The sequence below is a fragment of the Phlebotomus papatasi genome, chromosome 1 (genome assembly GCF_024763615.1).
Source record: "Phlebotomus papatasi isolate M1 chromosome 1, Ppap_2.1, whole genome shotgun sequence".
NCBI lineage: Eukaryota > Metazoa > Arthropoda > Insecta > Diptera > Psychodidae > Phlebotomus > Phlebotomus papatasi.
Genome location: NC_077222.1, coordinates 88610859 through 88633696, shown reverse-complemented (window position 1 = coordinate 88633696; position 22838 = coordinate 88610859). Strand labels below are relative to the sequence as shown.

The 22838-nt window shown below is 34.5% G+C and overlaps 1 protein-coding gene across 1 annotated transcript in view; it reads left to right on the top strand.

The window, feature by feature from the left end:
* LOC129804473 (voltage-dependent T-type calcium channel subunit alpha-1G) overlaps positions 1–22838 on the top strand; it is a 133050-nt gene that overhangs the window by 63469 nt on the left and 46743 nt on the right. Inside the window, exons 7-12 of the mRNA XM_055851805.1 lie at positions 1929–2083; positions 2375–2467; positions 2662–2888; positions 10661–11126; positions 14435–15252; positions 20837–21040. Coding sequence (XP_055707780.1) covers positions 1929–2083; positions 2375–2467; positions 2662–2888; positions 10661–11126; positions 14435–15252; positions 20837–21040 — 1963 coding nt within the window. The remainder of the gene's footprint in view (positions 1–1928; positions 2084–2374; positions 2468–2661; positions 2889–10660; positions 11127–14434; positions 15253–20836; positions 21041–22838) is intronic.

Here is a 22838-nt window from a genome sequence, read left to right as displayed (position 1 = left end):
CACTCGCTCTATTATGCGTGTGTCCTGGATTCGAAACCCTTTCAGGTCACCAGGAATTTTTCTGGCGTTAAAGGTCTTCGAATTGCATTCAGTGAGCTTCACTGCACTCGATTCCACGGGACATGAGACTGACAATCATGAACCATTAGAACCGTTCGAAAAAATAATAATCGTTGTTCAGAGCTCCCTTTGCGGGAAGGCCTAAGTTCCTCAGTGGAACATTGTGCTACCATTATTATTATTACAGTAGACTCTCGCAAATTCGGCTCTTTTAAGATCGGGCTACTTTTTAATTCGGGCAGCGGTTACATTTGAAAAACGTTTGTTGTCATTTTTCAAGTTTGATTATGATTATCAAATGAATCAAATATGCTCAAATTTGGCATGGTTTGTCTTAGTTTTGATGTGATTTTGCATTATTGAGGGATTTTCATGCAATTTACGTTATATATGAGTGTATAAAGTCAATATCTGTATGCACATGAATAAAAAATCGTTGCATTTCAAAAAGTTTGTCGCCAGAATTTCTGTCTAATTCGGTTGACATTTCACTGAGAAAAAAATGGGAGTGCGATTAACTTTTTTTCCTCATAACCTTAACACATTTGAGGTGTAAAAATATATCAACATTTTTTAATGTTAATTTTACACCTTTTTAAGGGTAAAATTAACATGAAAAAGGGTAACTTTAACCCCAAATACACCTAAAAAGCGTAATATTTACACCGATTTCGGATCAATACTGTAGGGTAAAATAAACATTTCCAGAATGTTATTTTAACTTTTTCGAATTTCTATCAGTGTTCGGTCCCATATGCCCGAATTTGGGAGAGTCAACTGTATTTATTATTTTTAACATTTTTTGGTAAATTTTAAAGTGGTTTATAAATCTATTCCAATCGATTGTAAACCAGTAAATCATAAATGATGCGAATTTGTCTTTGGCATAGCACAAGGCATAGCATCTATGTTACGAGTACGATCATTTAGCAAAGCATGAGAAGGTTTAGCACCCAAGGGGTAACTCATTCCCATTTCTTTGACAAGGGTTTCTGGTATCTCGAATTTCGCGAAGCAATTCTTAGGTTTCTCGGGTTTCGCGATGCAATTTTTGAGTTTCTGAAGTTTTGCGATGCAAAAATTGGGTTTTTCAGGTTTCGCAATGCAAAGGTTTCTCGGATTTTGCGATGCAAAGAGTGGGTTTTTCGATGTAAAAATTGAGTTTCTCGGGTTTCGCGATGCCAAGACTTCAGTTCTCGGGTTTCGCCATGCAAAAATTGGGATCTCGGGATTCGCTATGCAAAGAGTGGGTTTCTCTATGCAATTCTAGGTTTCTCGGGTTTTGCGATGCAAAGAGTGAGGTAGTTCTCAGAATTCGCGAAGAAAAAATTGGGTCTCTCGAATTTCGCGATGTAAAAATTGGGTTTTTCAAGTTTCGCAATGTAATTAATGGGTTTCTCGAATTTACCGGTGGAAAAATTGGGGTTTTTGGGTTTTGCGATGCAAAAATTGAGTTTCTCGGATTTCGAAAGAAAAACTGTGTTTCTCAGATTTCGCTAACCGTTCCCCTGACAATGAACAATGGTTTCTCAATATGAGTTACCCCTTGTTTCCACCCCTTTTCTCAGAGAATGCTTCATGATTTGGTCCCTGATCCCTGATGATAAACGACAAATCGTTCGATATTCCTACAGAATATCGATCGATGAATGTTCTTTGTAAGAACTACAAAAGACCGCTCTTATATAAAAAGCTACGTGATTAGATAAATCTTGAGAATAAGAACCCTGACACCACAGATCAATGACTTTGGAATAGTGACCAATTCCATTGAAAATCGTCACAATGAACACAAATGCAACATAAATATTCATCTTTAGAATCCATCTAATAGCTGTTTTTTTTCTATTTTCTTGTAAATTTTTCAGCTTCAGCAGTTCCATTTTCCCGCAATTTCCCAACAAATACATCATGTGTCAATTGGAATCAGTATTATACAAATTGTACTCAGTTGGGTGGAAATCCCTTTCAAGGAACCATATCCTTTGATAACATTGGATTAGCTTGGGTTGCAATTTTCCTGGTCAGTAATCTCAAATTTTCTTCAACACACATTTTTCCCCTGCTATCGTGTAGTGCCGCGAAAAGGGGTTTGTTATTTGTGAGGTTAGAAGTTTAAATGGCACCGAGATGAAGCCATTTGGCGTGGAATTCCAATAAAAATTTGACCATTTTCACCCATGAATAACATACCCCTTCAGACTTTTATATATCAATTTTGATTCGCTTGAAAGCACCTCGGCACAAATCCAAATATATATTTTACTGCTGTCTCACACACTTTTTTTTTCCTTCGTCTTTTCGGCCTCAATAGGTAATATCGTTGGAAGGATGGACGGATATAATGTATTACGTGCAGGATGCTCACAGTTTCTGGGACTGGATTTACTTTGTGCTTCTCATTGTGGTGAGTAAATATTATTATGTTTGTTTCTTGAATGAGATAAGTGCGGTTAGGGAAATTATTTTTACATTAATTAACCTAAAAGCTTGTCATAATTCCATATGAATTATTATTTTAATGTTTATACTCAAGAAGTTTTCTCATTTTCTTATTCGACGTGCTTGCGTGTGGGGCAAAAAAAAAACATAATAAATTAGATTGGATCATTTTTTATGATCAATCTGTGTCTTGTCGTAATCGCAACGCAATTTTCGGAGACGAAAAAGCGCGAAATGGAGAGAATGCGTCAGGAACGTGCGAGATTTACATCAACATCAACACTAGCTTCCAGTACAAATAATTCCGAACCAACCACATGTTATGCTGAAATTGTAAAATATATCGCACATCTGTGGAGACGCTTCAAAAGGAGACTTATTAAGAAGTTACGATTGTATAAGTATGGATGATTTTATTTATTTTTATTTAGCCACTTCAAAATTACTCATTTACTCGCTCAAAACTCTCACTAAATCCCTGTGAAAAATATTCTGCGTCGTTTAAAATTGGAAAGAAATTTCTGTACTGAGAAATGGAAATATTAATGTTGTATCCAGGATAGTCCTGTATCTAGGGTTTGTTGTTTGAACTTCCTTTAGATTTCTCTTTAAAAAAGCATTTTACTGATTAAAATAATTGATCTTGCTATAGATAATTTAAAATCTTGTTCTATTAGATCCTTTGACATAGATTAACACTTAAGCGTATACTTCGGGAGAGAAGGCCGGGAAGAATTTACCAAAAAGATCAGGAATGATGACAGTTGACAGATGACAGGAATGCAACTAATTCTTTTAATCAGAAGAGGAAAAATCATAATCTAAGATATTCCCTTTAAGGGGTTATTCTGAAACGGCTTTTAAGGCAAAGGATCTGGTTTTCAGAGCCAGATAAGCTTACCAGAAATTGTCAGGAAGAGAAGAATTTCTCGAATTTCTGCATTACTGTACGGTTCCAGGCAATTTGTTCAAGAAAAACGGATGAAAGCGAACAGTCGAAAAGAACGTTTTCAAAAATAAATAACTTTTGATCCTTCAAAAGGATACCGAAATATGAAAATTAATCTTTTCCACAAATCGCTTCTGGTACCAGTAAAGCTTGAGCTATAAGAAGGGAATAATTTAAAACTCGTCAGATATTCTTGAAAAAGGGCTTTCACTTAAAATGATCCTCCAAGTTCTGTTTTGGCTTATTTGATTCCGTAAAGAGGACCTGCTGTCTTCTTGACAGCCAATTGATCGTTGGTAATCTTTAACCCTTTAAGGACGAATGGGACACTCTGGTGACCCAAAAATAAAAACAAATTTTTCGGACTATTTAGTGGAGAAAATAACTTTCTACGTAGTCAAAAAAAATGTTTTTGTTTTTGAGACACCGGTGTTTCAATCGTCATTAAAGGGTCAAGAGAAAGAAGCTATTAATGGCCATGACAAAGAAAAGTAGTTGGGCTACTTTAGAGACTAAATGGAAATCAGGGGTATTTCCAAAGGGGTTTCAGCACTTCTGTTACCCCAAACCGTGTGGTTGGGGTACCCATCGGGCACATCCCAGGTCCTAGGTTATTATTATTAATCGTATCGGGATATTTGTTACAATGTAATCATTTTATATTGCTGTGGTATACCGTGTTGGAAGAATCTGCTAAGTCCATGTGTAGACCACCCAGATATGGATACTTCTTCCATGCTCCCGGAGTTGTTGAGCAGAGGCAGTGTATTGTTATTACGTTTTATTCCGTGTGAAAATGGCTTTTCCTGACATTCGGTTCCTTGCACCGGGCGGGACGCGTGCTCACAACTTTGCGAGTTGAGTCAGCGATCTCATCAGATCAAGACTCAACGGTCTTGCCTATTGCGCCAGTGAGATCCCCGGTCTGAGGTCCCAGGCGGCAGATAAGGGAGTAGCTGTAGTTGTTTCTAGAGCCACCAACTGTTGTTTGTTTGGAAATAGCAACAGGCACCTATCGGCATCTTTGCGTCTACGAGAAATCCTTAGTGAATACTAAACCGCGGACCACCTCAAAACCGTTGTCTCCTGGGTAATGAGGCCTGTGACCTAAGGCTTGCACCCTGTTTTACAGTTTTCTGATTGCAAAAAATACAACAAAGAGCCTTGGATACCCGGGACCGCAAAGGGGATAAGCGGTTGAAAATTATTATGACTGTTGCCTTAATTCTGTACTCTTGGTTTCCTACAAACAAGATACTGATCCACAATCAAAACAGCTGCGGAATTGGTTCTAAAATTTTCTATTTCGAAGCACCACTCCCGTCAATCATAATGTGTTTTATGCTCTTCGCTTGAGACACTGGACGGTCTGCTCCCTAGTATCAACCAAGCTAAGCGGTCAGGAGTATTCCATAGCATCCTTTTCGGAACCCGGGGCAGGTTTTCAAAAAATCTCTGGGTTATTGATTCTTCTCCTTATTTTAGTATGATTTTTTATATGAGTTGCAATCATGAATTATAGCCATAAAGTGAAAACTAGTTACACTTCCGAAGTAAGGTAAAGTACCCTTTATTCGACCGGTTCCTCTATTCGACCGGTAGATTTATTTATTCAATTTAATTATATTTGCTATAATATTTTGTGTATGATCTAACATTAATAGGTCAATTATTCTTTAAATAATACGAATCAGTGACAAATTCATAGAAATTGATGAAATTCACCATCAAATATTCAAAAATTGTCCCACCGGTCGAATAGAGGAACCCGGTCGAGTAAGGGTACTTTACCTTACTACCGATCAATTACGAAGGAATGCGTCAAAATTCTTTTGATGTCTAACTTAACATAAAAGTACCCTTATCCCACAAGAAAATCCGGTGACGAGTCTTTCCATATTTTTAGCATAGCCATTTCCGCACTATATCAAGGAAAGTTCCACCTCTTTCTGCAGAAACTCCATGGAACGGCGCAGAAATTTTTTATAGGGATCTTTCCATCTGTGTCTAACTCAAAGAGTGGACCTTCCTCTTAGAAGCACTCGCAAACTCTCATCACTCCACAAAAAATGCCTCAGAAGAAAATTGGACACTTTATTGTTTTATAAGACTAATTTTTTTCCCCTTTTTATTCTTCTAGATATTGTGCTATATATATAGATTGCCTGTGTAAAATATCCTGTGTATGAAAAACTTTGTGAGAATATTGCTCCTTTTTGCTTGCAGCAAGAGAAGGGAAAGATGAAATAGAGAAGATAGTTGATTATATTGTTTGTGAAGATGTTGGTTGTTATAATTTTAATGTAAGAAGAACTTTTCCATTTAAAAGTCTCTACTTTTGTATAAATGTCCCTCTTCTCAATGTTTAAATGTATTTATTGAGTGCTATTGAGGAAAAGTTTTCTCCCAAGACTTTTCCTTCCAGCTATTTCTTCACACTATAATTCACATTCCTCTTATCATCTCCTTCACTTCTGTTGGTAAATTGAGAGTTTATGAAAAGAAAAATTGAAGGAAATATGCTATTTTTTCTGTGCCTGTGTGTTTGTGGAATTTTCATCTTGTTGAATATGGTTTAATATGCAAATTACAGTGCTTCAACTTATCTGTACATTCACTCTCTCAAACTATTTTCAAATCAATGTCAATTTCCACTGAAATTGCTTCAAGTTTAAAAGCATATTTCTTGCCAAAGAAAACTTTAAAGAAAAAAAGTCGTTTAGAAACATATAAAAAAAAATTACTTAAAAGTTTTGTCATTTATCACAGTTTTGGCACAAAAAGCGCAAACAATTTAATATGTTTTGGAAGAACTGAAAAGAAAAATATAATATACGGAATCTTGGGTAATATCAACAGCATAACTAAAATACTACACTATGACTACATTTTTAAATGTGGATACAGTTAATACTGTTTTAATCCAAACTTAATCTGTCACTAAATTAAAGCATTTCGGGGTATTAAGTGAAAATTAAAATACTGAAAAAAAAACATAAAGTGGTGGGATTAACAAAATGTTGTTCACCATGTGTACAATTTGCCTACAAACTCTCTTTTCTGGCTATATTAAACAATAGGGGAGAGTGGGACAATTTCAGATAACTCAAGTTTGTTTTCTAAGACTTATGCCTTAGACACACGTACGACTTAAAAGCCGAGAGACGACTTAGTGGAAAATGATGGAAATGCACTTTAACCAATATTTCTAATATAATTACGCTAAGCCGTCTCTCGGCTAATCCTCAGGTCTGACAAGGCCCTTAGTCTATTTTATACAAAGCGGTCTTCCGACTAGAAGTTGGGTCCAGTTCCCGGAGGTCTCAAAATTTTAAAGAGCAACCAATTTTATTGGATTTTCAGAATCATTTCATTTGACCTTTACAATCCGATCCTAAGTTACATTTTTCCAAAAAATCTTGACTGATAAGAAATTAGAGGAGTTAAAACGTATAGGTAGCTAAGACTTAATTTTGAAGCCCGTAGAAATGATGTTTAAAAGTTATGCGTGACTGGAAATTCTTTAAAATATTACATATTTTATCTAACATAAGAAAAAAGTATTAACTGATTTTTAACCGATTTATTACCGTGTCAAATACGGTAATTATTGATACCCCAAAATTAAAAGCTCTGTTTGGCTTCTAAATAAAATTTTATGATTTTAAATGAAAGCATTTTGCAAGACTAATATAAAATTGACGTCTCTAAGTTGTGAAATATTCCAAAGTACTTGCCGTGTAACGCAGGGGCTTTTGGGTTGGATTCTAATATTAACGTAATCTCAGTAAATGAAAAAATATTGCTGACCACGTTTGAAAGAGCGACCGATCAATGTCGATCAATGTTTCTTGTCGACGCCGATTATTCGATTGATCAACGATGATTAATATTCGTGACCAGCTGATCATGACAATCAGGATAATCGACTTATCACTCCGATCATAGTTTCCATGATCGAGCGGTTACGACAATCATTTTCCAAGATAGTCCATTACCGGTTGATCCCGGGATCCAGGCAATCAATCTTTATGATCGGAAGATCGCGGAAATCAGTCTCCATGATTGGCTGATCGGTGACGATCAACTGTTTTGATCGGCTGATCAACGCTGATCATGACAATCAATCTCCATGATTGACTGATCACGCCGATATGTTTTCATGATCGGCTGGTTGTGTCAATCTGTTTCCAAGATCGGTGATAATCATTTTATCGCGGCAATCAGTCTTTATGATCTGGTGATAGCAGAAATCAGTCTCCATGATTGACTGATCTACACCGATAAGCTGTTTTGATCGACTGATCGACAGCGATTAGTATCCATGATCAGTTGATCATGGCAATCAGTCTTCATGATCGGCTGATCGCATCAATCTATCTCCATAATCGCCTGATCGCGGAGATCAGACTCAATGATAGGCTGATCGACTCGGATCAGTTTCCATGATCAGTTAGTGGCTGCAATTAGTTTTCATGATTTGCTGATCGCGGATAACAGTCTCCAAGATCGGCTGATCGCAGAAATCAGCCTCCATTATTGGCTGATCCACGCCGATAAATGTTTGATCGGCTGATCGACGCCAATCAGTATCCATGATCAGTTGATCATGACAATCAGTCTTCATGATCTACTGATCGCGGAAATCAGTCTCCATGATCGGCTAATAGCGGAAATCAGTCTCCGTTATTCGCTGATCCACGCCGATTAACTGTTTGATCGGCTGGTCGACGTCGATTAGCATCCACAATCAGTTAATCATGGTAATCAGTATTCATGATCTGCTGATCGTATTAATCTGTGTCCATGATGAGCTGATCACGGGAAATTAGTCTCCATGATTGGCTGATCGACGCCGATCAGTATCCATTACCAGATGATCACGGAAATCAGACTTTATGATCAGCTGTTCCCAGAATTCAGGCTTCATGATCAGCTGATCAGTAGCCATAAAGACCCGTGAATAACAAACCTATTTACCCCCTGCATACCCTTTAAGGAAGCCTGAAAAATTTCGTTGGTATTTCTTAATTGAAAACTAAATAGAATTTTAGGTGAAAATAACCTTGCAAAGAAAACAGAATAAAAATCAGCAAAGTTTACAACCAACCTTCCCCTATATTATCTGAACTATCTGTTGCAATATTGTTTACAAAAGAAAGTTTATCTATAAATAATATGGTACAATATATGAACATCTCAATATGTTCTTTACAAAAAAGCTTTCAATTCAATTTTCTACCAGACAACTGAATAGATTGCAATGCCAAATTATTGGTTTTTTATGGCAATTTGAGATCTTTCTTTTCGAATGCTTCACTTTCAATAATGCTGAGAAATTGAACATTTATAATTCATGAAAATACGAATCAATTCTACGAATTGACACCTGTGGGCAATTTTTCATCTTCCATCTTGCATTTATTATGGAATTTCAATGGAAATTTGAATTTATTGATCTCTCTCGAGTATTGAGGAGTGTCATTGTCCGAAAAGCTCAATCAATTTGGAAGGGCTTTTTGGGTTCAATTCCACCGGAAATTTAAGTCCCCAAGCGGATTATTAGATAAATTTGGGGAGTACATTTTAAAGTGGTTTATTGATGGGAATGAAACTGAATATTTAAAGTTTCAAATGGATGATTATAATTTATTGGGATGTTGAATGGTTTCCTTTGTGAAATTATTAAGGGAGATATTTTTGGAATATTTTTAATTGTTTTTACTATAAAAACAAGTTGATTTTTTGTGATGTGGTCAAGAAACTATAAAAATCTTTAGAGCCTCAAAAGTTTTTTTAGCTCAATTCATATACAAATTTACGTCCAAATAGTTAACTTTTAACGTAGTTCAGCTTTAAGCTTCTTAGTAGTATAATTATGACACATTGCTATTTTTATAGCAAGATAATTCCAAATCTTCTAAAAATCTAAGAATTATTCAGTAATATTTAACTTTGCCTCTAATTTATGAAAAATATTAGTATCAGACTGATAAATATTTTAATAAATAGGAAGGGAGGTGTTTACTTCGAATAGATAGTGGTTTCCTAAATATTCCTTCTGAAGAAAACTATAACATACCACTGTCTACACTGAGAAAAAAAGAGGTTGCGATTAACATTTTTTTCCTCAGAACTTTAACACTTTTTAGGTGTAAACATATATCAACATTTTTTAATGTTCATTTTACACCTTTTTAAGGGTAAAATTAACATGAAAAAGGGTACCTTTAAACCCTAATACACCTAAAAAGGGTAATATTTACACCGATTTTGGATCAATACTGCAGGGTAAAATTAACATTTCCGGAATGTTATTTTAACTCTTCCGGATTTCTCTCAAAGTAGTTCTATCTGTGGTTAATTCTGGCCTGGTCTCCCTTATTTAGCACTGAATTAATTTCTTTCCATAAAGTATTTTTTGTATTTTTGTATTGTATTTTTATTGCAAACATGTGCCATTACATTAGCCCCCCATACCAAGCGTTCGCCGCCGTCTTAGCGTTGACGACCAGCCTCCAAAGCCAAACGGCGTCATTTTATAGTTTATAGCATAAGACTCTTAAAAGCTCTTGAGCTTTTGTGAAGAAAGAATTTTAAGTTCTAGCCAATCAAAGATCATAATACGCTAGGCACACATACGGCTTATCTTATTTATAAACAAAATAATCAGTAAAGTACATTTCTATCAATTTCCCACTAAGTCGTCTCTCGGCTTAAGTCGTAAATCTGTCTGACTTTATATTTTGTGGTTTTCAGTATTTTTGGCGTTCAATGCAACTTCTTTTTAAATTATTATAGCACGAATACTTAAAAAAAGAAGCTCTTAAAGTTTATTGTCCATGAAACAATTTTACCTTCTAGCCAATCAAAAAGCGTGCACCGCTACACATCTTGGTTCTTTTTGCATTTGGCGTTGAAAGCGATTGTTTTTTTTTAATAAAATCTTTCGAATTCATAGCACAGAATTTTTAAAAGCTGTTGAGTTTTAATAGGTTATAAAATTTCAAGCTCTGCTTAGCAGACAACGTGAAATACCAAAGTAAAATTTATAGTCCTGTATTCGAGACTTTTAGTGATGCTGATGAATTTTGAAATATTGAGAAGAGTGAAATGTTAGTTGAAGCTCTGTTGGAGAAAATCAATCTCCTGCGCAATTTCGATCTCTGAGTAGTAATCAAGTGATTTTCGCACCAATGTGCGATATAGGTATCAGAAAAAGCAGAAGAGAGAGGGTTTACTTCCGGCACCGGATATTCTGACACTTTCACCGAGTAAGATTAAAGCTCACCATCCAAAGTGCCACAAATATGGTCTAGAGAAGGCTACAAATATCAAAGATCAGCAACAACTGATAACCGTGATGGTGCCACTAAATTCGACAAGCACACCAAATAATTCTACAGTTGTGGCAACGACTGTGGGTGGACTGAATGGGGGTGGGAATGGGCTGAATGGCATTGAAACAACCCTGACAAATTCAACAGTAAACCAAGTTGTGGCCAGTGATGGCCAAATGTCGTCGCCCGATAACTCAGAATTATCATTGGATCACTCAAGGAGTAATTCAGTGAGGCGAAAAAACATCAATAACAACAACGGGAATCGGGAGGAGCAGAAACAGAAGACGCTACTACTTAAAATTCCAAGCATGACGGAGTCTGAGCAGTTATTGGTAAATTCCTCACTCTATATCATGCTCCATTAATCTCCAAAGAAGATTTTTCCTCTCCCTAAAAGCTCTTGAAAAGTCTGTTTTCTTTTTTGGCTTCAAAAAAAGTTAAAAAAAAAGAAACCGTGTGGGAAACGATCACATGCCCATTTAATTTCTTTATTTGTAATTACGGACCTATCATTCTATTCTTATCGCATCGGGAAATTTAGTATAGCACAAATTACACAGACTTTTGGGGTCGTTTTTTGATAGGGTGGGTGAGGCTGTTTTATTTCCCTCATACCACAGTGAAATTTTACCGTAGAACTACACGGTTTCCATCGATTTTCCCGATTTCGGGCACATTTCGCTCCATCTGTCTCATGGGTATAATATTTGAAATGCATTTGACTTTAACATTTCATTGCGACAGGATTATTCTCACACTCCATTAGTTTCAATATGATATCTATGTTTCAATTCAGGCTGAAAAGAGATAGTCATAGAACAAGGCAAGTTTACTAAAACAGCTGCAGTAGTGCAAGATGGCAAATTTCATGAAATTTCACGTTTTTCCGCCTATTGTAGATGGAAACTACGGTGAAATTTCATGAAATTTGCCATCTATTGTGCAACTATCAAGGATACAGTAAAGTTTATATTATTCGCAAAATTGTTGTGGGTGAAATTTTTAATAATATCTCATTAATAAATAGAATTGTAATCTTCAAAAAATACTTCTAGATTATTTTTTGCATATACATATAATAATAGTTAATTTACGGAATTAGCCTTATGAATTTTTTTGACTATTCTTTTCTGTTATATTAGCCGAGACACATTTCACAATTCCGTAAGACATTTCCTATAAAAAAGAACACTGTTCTTAGGAGAAAGTGCCCATACTTCGTACTGACTAAATTTTTCCCTATGTTTCTGAATAAATGTGACTCATCGCACTCATATTACCCATTATATTACCCATTATTATTATTACACCCAATTATTTTTAAAATATATTGCGGAGTCACATTGTTCAGCAACATACGAAAAATTTAGTCAATACGACGCTTAGGATCGTACAAAGCATATAGGGGTACTTTCTACTACCTTCTACTACTTGAAATACTTTTTATCTACAATATAACAGGAAAATTCTTATATATAAATATATAAATATTTCTTATATATATAAATTTTTTTTTATGTGACTTCGCGAAAAAGTGTCTTGGGTGGTGTGTTGTACGTACTATTGGATATTGTCTTTGATTTTTTTTGGCAATGAGACGAGTTGACCAAAAAAGGGTAAGGTTTTTCATGAAAAGTTAAAAAGATGACTTGTAGAAATATTTAGTTCTTTTATTATTTTATGACTTGTATTATTATGAAAACAACTATTAAGGCTTATGTGTATAATGTATAAAAATATTCTAGTACATTGTTACCATAGTCCTCATGGTCCTCATGACATGTAACTTTACTTTTCACAAGTCTGGTAATTTTTTGAGACTGCTTACGAACTGAAACTCAAATTAATTTAAAATCTGTAGTTTGTTATGCAAATCCGAGGTATTCGAATTTAAAATTCCTCCTTTTTACTTCTACTACTGCAAATATTCCTACTTTTTATTTATTAACCGCTTTTTTTGAGATATTAATCGATATTAGAAGTTTTTAGTCCTTTAAATTCTCAGTTTTCTTGGAACATTGATTGATAAATAATTTTAAAAAGAGTCATTTCATAAAATTCCAACTTGGAAGTCTCCATGGCTTAAAAAGTAAGCTAATCTTCCATTCTAAAATCTGAGGCACATACAATTAAATATAACAGTTCTAAACCATTATGACGGATTGGCTCTGTTCTATAATAACCTTTCGAAGAAACAAAGCAAGCCCAAAGTCATGTAAAACCTATTCGAAAATTGATAAAAGTCTAAAGTTCAAGTTCACATATTCGCCATTATAGCGCTGACTGCCCTTTTATTACGAATTTTTAAATAAGTTACAGTCGTTTTATTTTTGAATTAAATGATTTTTGTAAAATAATGTTGATTTAATTAAGCATGTATTGAATAAACATTATTCCTGAAAATTTTATTCAATTTTAGGTTTAGAGCGGAATCCCTTTTAGTAGGTTTAGATTAAAAAAAAATACCAGCAAATTAATAATTCTGCAGATTCTTTTTTAGATTGTCTTAAAACAGCTCCAGTTTATTCAAGAAAAAAATCCCAAAATCTGAAGAAAAGATAACTTTGTTTTCTCGTTAAAACATAAAAAGTCTCATATGATTTTCTGTTTGAAATTCGAAGCATATGGAGTGTTAACAATACATCTTCAGTTGTGTAGGAAAATAATTCGTTATAATTTAGAATTATAAATCGACACATATTCATTTACTTCATTCACAGCTGAAGATTGAAAAATTCGAAGATTGGTTTCGAAAGCCAATTTTTCGACAGCCAAAGTCGTTGATGTTCGAAATTTTAAATTTTCGCACAAGATGGAGAAAATTTTTAAAGAATCACACTAGAAAGCTCGCAAAAGTGTTATTCACTGAATATGGAATGATTAAATAATGAGACATATGTAACTAGTAAGCGTCGTTGCCTTGTGCTTTTCCGCATAATAAAGTGAAGACCAATTCATTTTGCGAAATTCGAACAGGATGTGCTTCTATTACCCTGCGAAATTTTCAAGAAGTAAGAATGTCTCTTTGGCTTTTCAAATAGATTTTAGAATTTTTAAAACTCTATTTGGGGAGATTAAGCTATTTCGAAACCTTACTTGGATTTTCGAATATCAAAGAAATATCAAACTGAAAAAAGGGTAATTCGTTCTATCCATAACCGGAGGTTGGAAAATTCGAAGATCGATATGAACAGCAGAAAAAAATGTATTTTAACTTATCTGTAATTCCGCAAGGTGGCTCATATGGTTTTATGTCAGAATTTTAAGATCTGGAATTTTAACTAAAAAGGCTTTCAGGTTTTAGGAGAAAAATAAAAGCGACGTTCATAATACCTTATCCCATAATAATTCCATATGTATAATCAATATACTATTTCTTATTGAGGTTATTCTAAATTTAATTTGAATTTTCGAACATTACCATTCTTTGTGGAAGCGAACAGTATTACCTTTTAGCCGAGACACTTTTCAATTGCTAACCAATACCTCTGAAGAGACACAAAGTGTAAGGTATGTGTCTCAGCTTTAAAATATTAAATGAAATGGTATTCGGGAGCTTGAGGAAAAATCTTCTGAAAGGTCTTTAAGTCCACCACAAGTGGATGGTCCCCTTTAAAAGCTCCCCCTTTGCATTTTGCAGAGTGAAAGATCAAATTCGGGCTTTCTCAGTCCACCAATTTCCACAAGACGTCGCTCATCTGTGATGTTTAACGAATATGTGATTCTCCACACGCCCCCAACTGTGCCCGATGCCACGGCAGAGAAGAATGTGAGTGAGAAGATGACTCAGGCTGGAGATGGAATATGGCAAGTGAATTTGCAAAATACCATCGGAAGTCACTCGATGCAAACCGCCCTCGTGGATTGCTCTGACTTGAGTCTCAATGAGGCAATGACATGTCAGGAATTGCTGGCATTTTCTGTGGCATTTTCTGCTGCTCTACCAACTGGGCATGGGACTCTTGAGTCATTTTACACGTCACTGGCACGAAGTGAACAACGCCAAACTCCAGCATCAGATGCTACTATTCCTCATCAAAATTCCCACCCAGCACCCACCCAGGAGGATTTCTCCTGCTGCTACGAATACTATCAGAATGCCCTGCTGGAGGCAGAAAGTCACAGAATAAAGCAAAAATCTAGGTTTACACTCACCCTGGTGACCATCTACAAAGTTGTTACTAAAGTGTTTGGCTTCATTCAGAAGTACGTGAAGAGATTCGTGGAACATAAATATTTTCAGCAGGGTATCCTCCTGGCTATCCTCATCAATACCCTATCAATGGGCATTGAGTACCATAATCAGCCGGATGAACTTACAGCAATTGTCGAAACGAGCAATATTGTGTTCTCGGCCATTTTTGCCCTCGAGATGCTACTCAAAATTATTGCTGAAGGACCCTTTCGCTACATTTCAAATGGTTTCAACGTTTTCGATGGCGTCATTGTTGTTCTCAGGTATGTTTAACAAATTTAACCACTTATTTAGCACGTGTTTTATGTGTGATGACCACAAAATGCTTTTACAACTCTCGATAATTTGATAAAATCAGTGGAAATGATGAAGTGTTGCATTAAATGGTGTATAAAGTACGGATTACGAGGTTATTTCCATTATTTAGTCATACAGGGGCAAATTTTACACGTATATAGGGGAGACCGGGGAGATTTGGGACACTTTTTCATGTTTTGACTTTGAGACAGTATTCCAAAAAAACACGATAGTGTATTACAATTTTATACGGTCTATAGGATACTTATGGGTATTGACTTTATAAAAAGTACTCGATAGAACTTGGAAAACAACTGAGTTTTCTTGGAGAAGATAAAACATTTAATTTGACGCTTTGTCCCAAATCTCCCTGATGTGGGGCAGTATGGGACGCAAAAGGGGATGTTTGGGACGCGTTTTTTCTCGCATAATTTGCATTACTGGAACACGTCAATTAATTTTAAATACCAGATTATAAATATTTCTGATTGAAATAAAAATGTTTCATCTTTAATTTACACTTAGAAATTAATATCAATTTTATTTGTACAGTAGAGTAATTTTTTGTCAATCAATTACTTAAAGTATTTTCTTCTTATTTTCCATCTACCTTTCTTTTCTTTTTTTATTCTAAATATTGCAATCATGATTATCAAATTCCTCAGGCGAGTAGATTTTCTTGCAACTCTTAATTTTGAACTCATTGACGGATTCCTGTTTGATTTTACGACAACTGCATTGTACCTGTTTTCTCATTATTTCTCTGAATTAGCTCTCGCCTTGCCATTTCTGGAGAACTTGTTCGAGAAATTTTCGAAAAAAATAGTTTTTAACTAGATTGGGCAAAGATCGAATATTCTCTGAGAAGGAATTATTGATTCTCAAGACCATGATGGTTTAATTGTCCCTGTAGTTAGAGAAATCTGCTCCACTGATAAACTTTGCACAAGAGGGAGATTTCCAGTAGAAACTGGGCATTACTCTTCATTTTGACAATAAACAATTGCATGCCACCTGCAATCTTGTCGAAAATCAACGTCCCATTCATCTCCTTTCAGGTGCCCCAAACTTCCCCACGTGTAGTTTTGGTATTTAAAACTTTTATGTAAAAAACAAGAGCGTATAATCCCTGAAAATTTTATAAAAATATGTTCCCAGATTACACTGCTACCTAATGAGATAAAAAAGTTTTGATTATATATCGCTGATATAAAATACAAAGAGCAAAACTGAGACGTCAAAATATACGATTTTTATCAATTTAAAAAAAAAATGTTCATAGAATTAAAACAATAAAACTGAGGATATCCATTCTTTTAGTCAAGTTACATCTTATGCCTACGATATAGTAATGGTTAAATCCCATTTATTTCAAAAATTAATTGAAAAAATCGCCTTGTCCCACACTACCCCTGTCCCAAACCTCCCCGGTCTCCCCTATCCTCATATTTATTTGAACATTAAATCAAACACTTTGCTACACTTTATAGATTTTAAATTGAACTTTCGTTTGTGTGGAAATCAAGTTGAAAGTGACAAAAGCACAAAGTTTACCTAAAATTTAGAGAAGACACGAAGTTTGGCAAATTGAGAGATTAAATAAAAGTTTGTCTAGGCTCAGAGCGATGATAGCTACATATTAAATTCGTGACAAAAGGCTACGAAAAAGCTAATGGCTAAATCAGTTTGTTGTATATTAGATTCTCAATATAGGTTAAATCTTAATACGAGTGAATTTGATACATATCCAGCAGTACAATTTTGTGATTAGTCTACCACTAAAGATGTTAAGTCGAAAAATCGGTTTCCAATATCGAATATCTATTGAAATTCAACAAGTCGTATTTGCTTTTCCAGCTTGATCAGGCTAATAAAAACTAGGTCAATTTAGCTATAATGACTATATTCCTTTTTGACTAAAATTAAGAAAAAAAATCTCGTAAAATTGTTCGTAAATGTTTGTGAATTCCTACTGGAACCTTACAAAATGTTCGTAAATCGTATAACTTATTAAAAAGTTCTCAAAAATAATATACTTTTTCACACACATTGTTCGTAAATTGAACACTTGGCGCAGGGGTCCATCAAGCCTAATAAAAAGTGAAGCTATTTTTCACTTTTTCTTGTAAAAATTTTGTATACATTGCACCGCAACTTAAACAAATTTGCTCGTAGTTCTTGTATTATTTAGGCGAACATTATGAAATATGTATTTTTAGATAGCTTTTAATGCACGATTTCGAAATATATTAGATTGATAAGTCAATTCTCTTTAGGAAAAAACTTGCCAATAGTCTTCAGTGTCTCTATGCAAAAACGTATGGAAAAATGAAATGTCGAGAGGCCTAATTTAATAATTTAATTTAAATTATGTAAATATATTCGAACACGAACGGACTTTATGTTAATATACACTTAACTCTTTTATCTGGATCTATGTTATTTAGATGGTAGCTCTCAGATACTTAACATATAAAAAAATCACTATGTCAGTTCATGTATTTTTTACGATCAAACATCCGGATTTTGCAGAGTTGAGTGTATTGAAAGAAGAATAAATATTTAAAAATAAAACAGTGTAGCATGAATACTACAGGTCCCACTCCAGAACATGTTGGAGCACCCTACATTTCTAGCCTTCCGTGATAGGGCCCCGTTGCCCATTCTAAGATAGCCACGAATCTGGCGTCACCCTCGCTTCACTAGTGAAGACCGACTAAAGGGCCGATTCTATTGTATCTTTGGAATAATTCGTCGGGCACTCACAACCACATCTAGCGGACTTATCGTTCACCACCCCAGCTGAACAGTGATTGATACCGTTGGCTTAGGAGTCTTCGTCAGAACGAGCTTTTTCAGGACGAGAATATTATATTTTTAATGAATTTAGCTTCAAAATTCGATATTTCACTGACAGTGGACGATATTTCAAGCAGTCCGAAATATTGTACCATTACCCTGAAAAGTATTCTAATTTTTCATCGTACAGTGTCTCCAATATAGGCTAAACATTATTTTTTTTTTATTTATTTATCACATTTCTGATACATTAAAAGAAAAAAAGATTAGCTCATATCAAAAATATTTCACGTTAAAAAAATTTTAGAATAGTTTTTTAAAACATCGTACAATATTTCGGACAGCTTGATATATCGTCTTCTTCTAGTGAAGTACCGGGCAGTGCAACTAAATTTGTTAAAATTATAAAATTGTTTTCCAATATTAAACGGCCAGTGATTTCTTTTTTTATTTTTATTCTACTTTTTAAATAATTATTCTCAGTCGCTGATTCAATCGACGATATATCTAGCTAAGGGATTATAGTGCTATTCCATTGGGAAATGAACATCCCAAGAAGCAATTTTTTTTTAATATAGTCTTGTAGAATTCCTTAAGTAAGGCACTATAGAACCAAAAATCTTTTTATTTGCTTATAACGCTCTTGGTTCCATCACTGAGATTACTATCAAGCCAAGTGGCGCACTATTTAGAATCTTAAGAGCTTATATAGGAATTTCAACAGAAAATTCTCACTTTAAGTCTTTTAAAAGTGCACTTAAACACTTGTTTAATACTTAGTTCTATAAGGCAGCTATTTTGCTTCTTGGGATGTTTTTTTCAGCAGTATACTATTCTCAAGTGCTTCAGCATTATCGAGTTTTGTTTTTTGTTGGTTCTTCTCACAACTGTTTGATGATTTTAGAACACGGCGAAGACCGGGAAAAACAGTCGAGACAGAAACCGACACAATGAAAAGTCGATAATGCAGAGGCATTTTTTTCACTGGAGTAGCACCATTACCTAAGTTGGAAGTACCGACACATTTTTCTGCCAGAATCCACATAATCCAGGAAATCACAAAAAATTCTGATAAGATCTCTAAATATTGTTATGATTTTGTGGATAGGGTAAAATATTCTAACCCCTCGGAACCACTACCAAGTACCAATTATTCCTCGCCCGACGGGTCGGCAAGAAACGCTAAAAATTTTCTAAGTACTAATAATAATAATCATAATAACAATGGTGGCACAACGTTCCATACAGGGACTTAGGCCATCCCGCTAGGGGAGTTCGGAATCATCCATTATTACTTTTCTTTTATCGGGATGGGGTTGTCGTAAGTCCCATGCCCCGTGGAATCAAGTATATTGAATCTCACTGGATGTCATTTGAATACCTTTAACGCCAGAACAATTCCTAGTCACTTAAAGGAGATTCGAACCCAGGACACTTGCATCATAGAACGAGTGCTCTACCACTTGTCCCATTGAGTGCCCTTTTCTAAGTACTACTTTACTGTAATTCCTGGGAACCGGATAGGCCAATTTAGAGTCTGGAATACAGGAAACATACCCCACAAGATCACTCTCGGATAAACCAGTGTAGAGATCCAGAGCTTTTACTTCCCATACTTCAAGTATTTCACTCTCGTATGGTTGCAATCAGGGGGGTGGCACTAGCTCTGAAAAATGCGACCAGTTTTAGTGTAAATTTTTTCCTGTTTTCGTACACATTTCACGAGATATCTACAAAACTACGTAGGTTGTTAATTTGGGGTTTTCGGTTGCCTCTTCGTTATTAAATTGGCTTTTATTTTGTATTAGTATTTTTTGGTAATTCATTCTATATTGACAGAAAACGGCTAATAAACTCAAAAGTATTTTCGGCGCGCTAGAAACATATGGGAAACATAGGAAATGTCATGCCCCTGGTTGCAATATTGTATGTGCTGCACGCAAGAATTATAACATAAAAGCGAGAAATTGCTCTTTTGCGGAAAATTGCATATCAAATCATAATGCCATGGAATCAATTACAGGAAATCTAGAATCGAGTGGAATCACATAATCAATTTCCGTCGTGCTGAAATCGCCTACGACCAATCACACATCTATGGTCGAGTATTCCCATTCGGTTTTATATGGCAATATTTAGAATTTGTGAAATTCTAAATGAACCATATACAGAATCACTAATGATATAATCAGAAATCACGGAATATCGCGTTTAATCACTAAGAGAATTAGTTTGGAATTGGACTACCCCCTTTGGACAATCATATCCGGTTTTTATTTAGATTAATAATTCGATTTCCAGTACAATACTCCTATTTGCAAAGATAAATTATGCAATAGGGTAGTTTTTTGAATAAAACTCGAAAGTTTTGTTCTGGCTAACAATTCCATTAGATTTATTTTCCTTGATAATTCTGTGAGACAACAACGTTGGAGATATTTGCATAGAATTATGGTATCAGAAAGCAGTTTACCTAATTAACATACCAACGGTTTTTAGTGTGAAAATTTCGGTAAATTTATTTAATTGCAATTGCAAACAGACTTTAATTATTGCAGCTAAAACATTGATACTATTTTAGAGATAGTTGTACGATTGTGATACCTCGTATTTATTTTACCAATGATGTTCACATCCGTTTGCTTACAGTGTTCTCATAAATTTGCACGATAATACCGTATGTCTCAATGTGTTGTGTTAATTAATTCCCCATGTTCTCAATTAATACCTGTTAATACAACCCTATTGCAGTGTTGTGGAGCTGTGCCAACAGTTTCTGGGCGAGAGGGAGGGAAATTCAGGATTGAGTGTATTGAGGACATTCCGACTGCTTCGTATCCTGAAGCTCGTTCGTTTTATGCCCAATTTGCGACGACAACTCCTTGTGATGCTGAGAACTATGGACAATGTGGCTATATTCTTTTCCTTACTCATTTTATTCATTTTTATCTTCAGGTGAGTACAATGTTTCTCTTTTACTCTATTATTCTTTTTTTCTACCAGCGAAATTCCTCTAATTAAATAATTCTTATATAAAATTATTTTCTTTAGGAGGAAAAGATATTTTTGAATAATAATTTTTCCCTGTTTCTTTCGTTTCCCCATTCGTGAAAATATCGACGACAATCTGAGAGGAATTCGATGAAAAAAAAAACTTAAATTCAAGAATTCGATAAAAGTATTTGCCAAAAAAAAGACACGGTATTTAATTGGTTATTAATAAGGGAGGCGATAAAAAAAAGAAAACTTACTAAAAAAAATATTTTAATTTCTGTAATTTGCAAAAGATCTTTAGAAAAAAAAACATTATAGCGAAAAATCTTTATTTCTATTCCCTTTCTAATTTTTCACTTTTCTAATGCTTGATAGTGAATAAAAATGACATCTAAAATAAATTTTCTCTATACTGTGTCACCTGATATGGAGAAAATACTTAGTTCACCTTTCCCTTCTTGTGTACACTTTCCCTTCCTCACTGTTTTCTTTGCCTCTAACTCTCAAAGCTGTCTATCCACTTAAATTTATATCACAAAAAAATTTCTCTCACCCCCTTACCCCAAAGCCCCAGTTGATGTAGAACGTCTTTTCACTTAAGTGGAACCCCAATAGAGATTTTTTTTTCTTTATCTCTCCAGCTATATCTCTTGTTATATTTTTTTTATTTATCAAATTATTGTAGATAAAAAGTGAACATTTACACAATTAATTGTATAGAAAGTCACGAAAGTGACACAAAAAGAGTGACAATGTCAGCTATAAGATGCAATAAAATTCCTGGTAAAATGTAGAATATCTTTTTTATAAATTATATTTTTTTAGTCTGACATTGACTTTTTGCCTTTTTCCATTTAATACATTTATACATTTTACCCCTGCTATTCCCTAACAAATATTGCATCAATAAAAAAAGCAATCAATAAATAATAAAAAGTTTAAATATTGTTTTCAATCATAAAAAAATTAATATAACTCCCAATAAAGTATTTATTGCTATCCAAATAAAATCCAAAAAAACTTAATAAGTTTGCTTGTTGAACATAAAAGCTAGGAATAAAATTTTTAGGGCTTCTTTGTTTAACTGGAAATATTTGTCATTTTACAGAATGGTAGTGTCTGAAGTTTCTTCTAAGCTCCGCCTATAATTTAATGCCACGCCCATTTCACAGACACATTTCTATTTAAGTATCATTACTAAGTTTACAAGTTTACTGAGTGGGAAAGTATTATTCATCCGGGAAGTTAACGAACATTTTTTCAATTCTTGTATATCAAATGATAGACCACGCCCTCTGTATATTTATTATTTCAAAGCCTATTCTAGAACTAAAGTTAAACTGAATGAAAATTAGGAGATTAATATTAACCCCCGACTAAACTACCTGCATCATGTTAATTTACAGAGGTATCAGTTTGTACACGCCTCTGAAAAAATAGGCCACGCCTCTAGAATTCTTTCACTTCAAAACTCTTGAAAAACAAAGTTTAAAGGGGTACCAGTCAAATTTTTTAAAGACAAAATCGCGAATAAATAACTAGGTCTTTAATTTTGAAATCCGCAGTTCACAAATAAATGGCGCTAGTGACACATATAGCTGGTCTACATGTGTGAAGTTGTGTTTATTTAAGAGGTTAGTCATGTACCAACATTAACGACACTGAGAAAAAAAGGGGGTGCAATTAACTTTTTTTCCTCGTAACTTTAACACTTTTTAGGTGTAAAAATATATCAACATTTTTAATGTTAATTTTACAC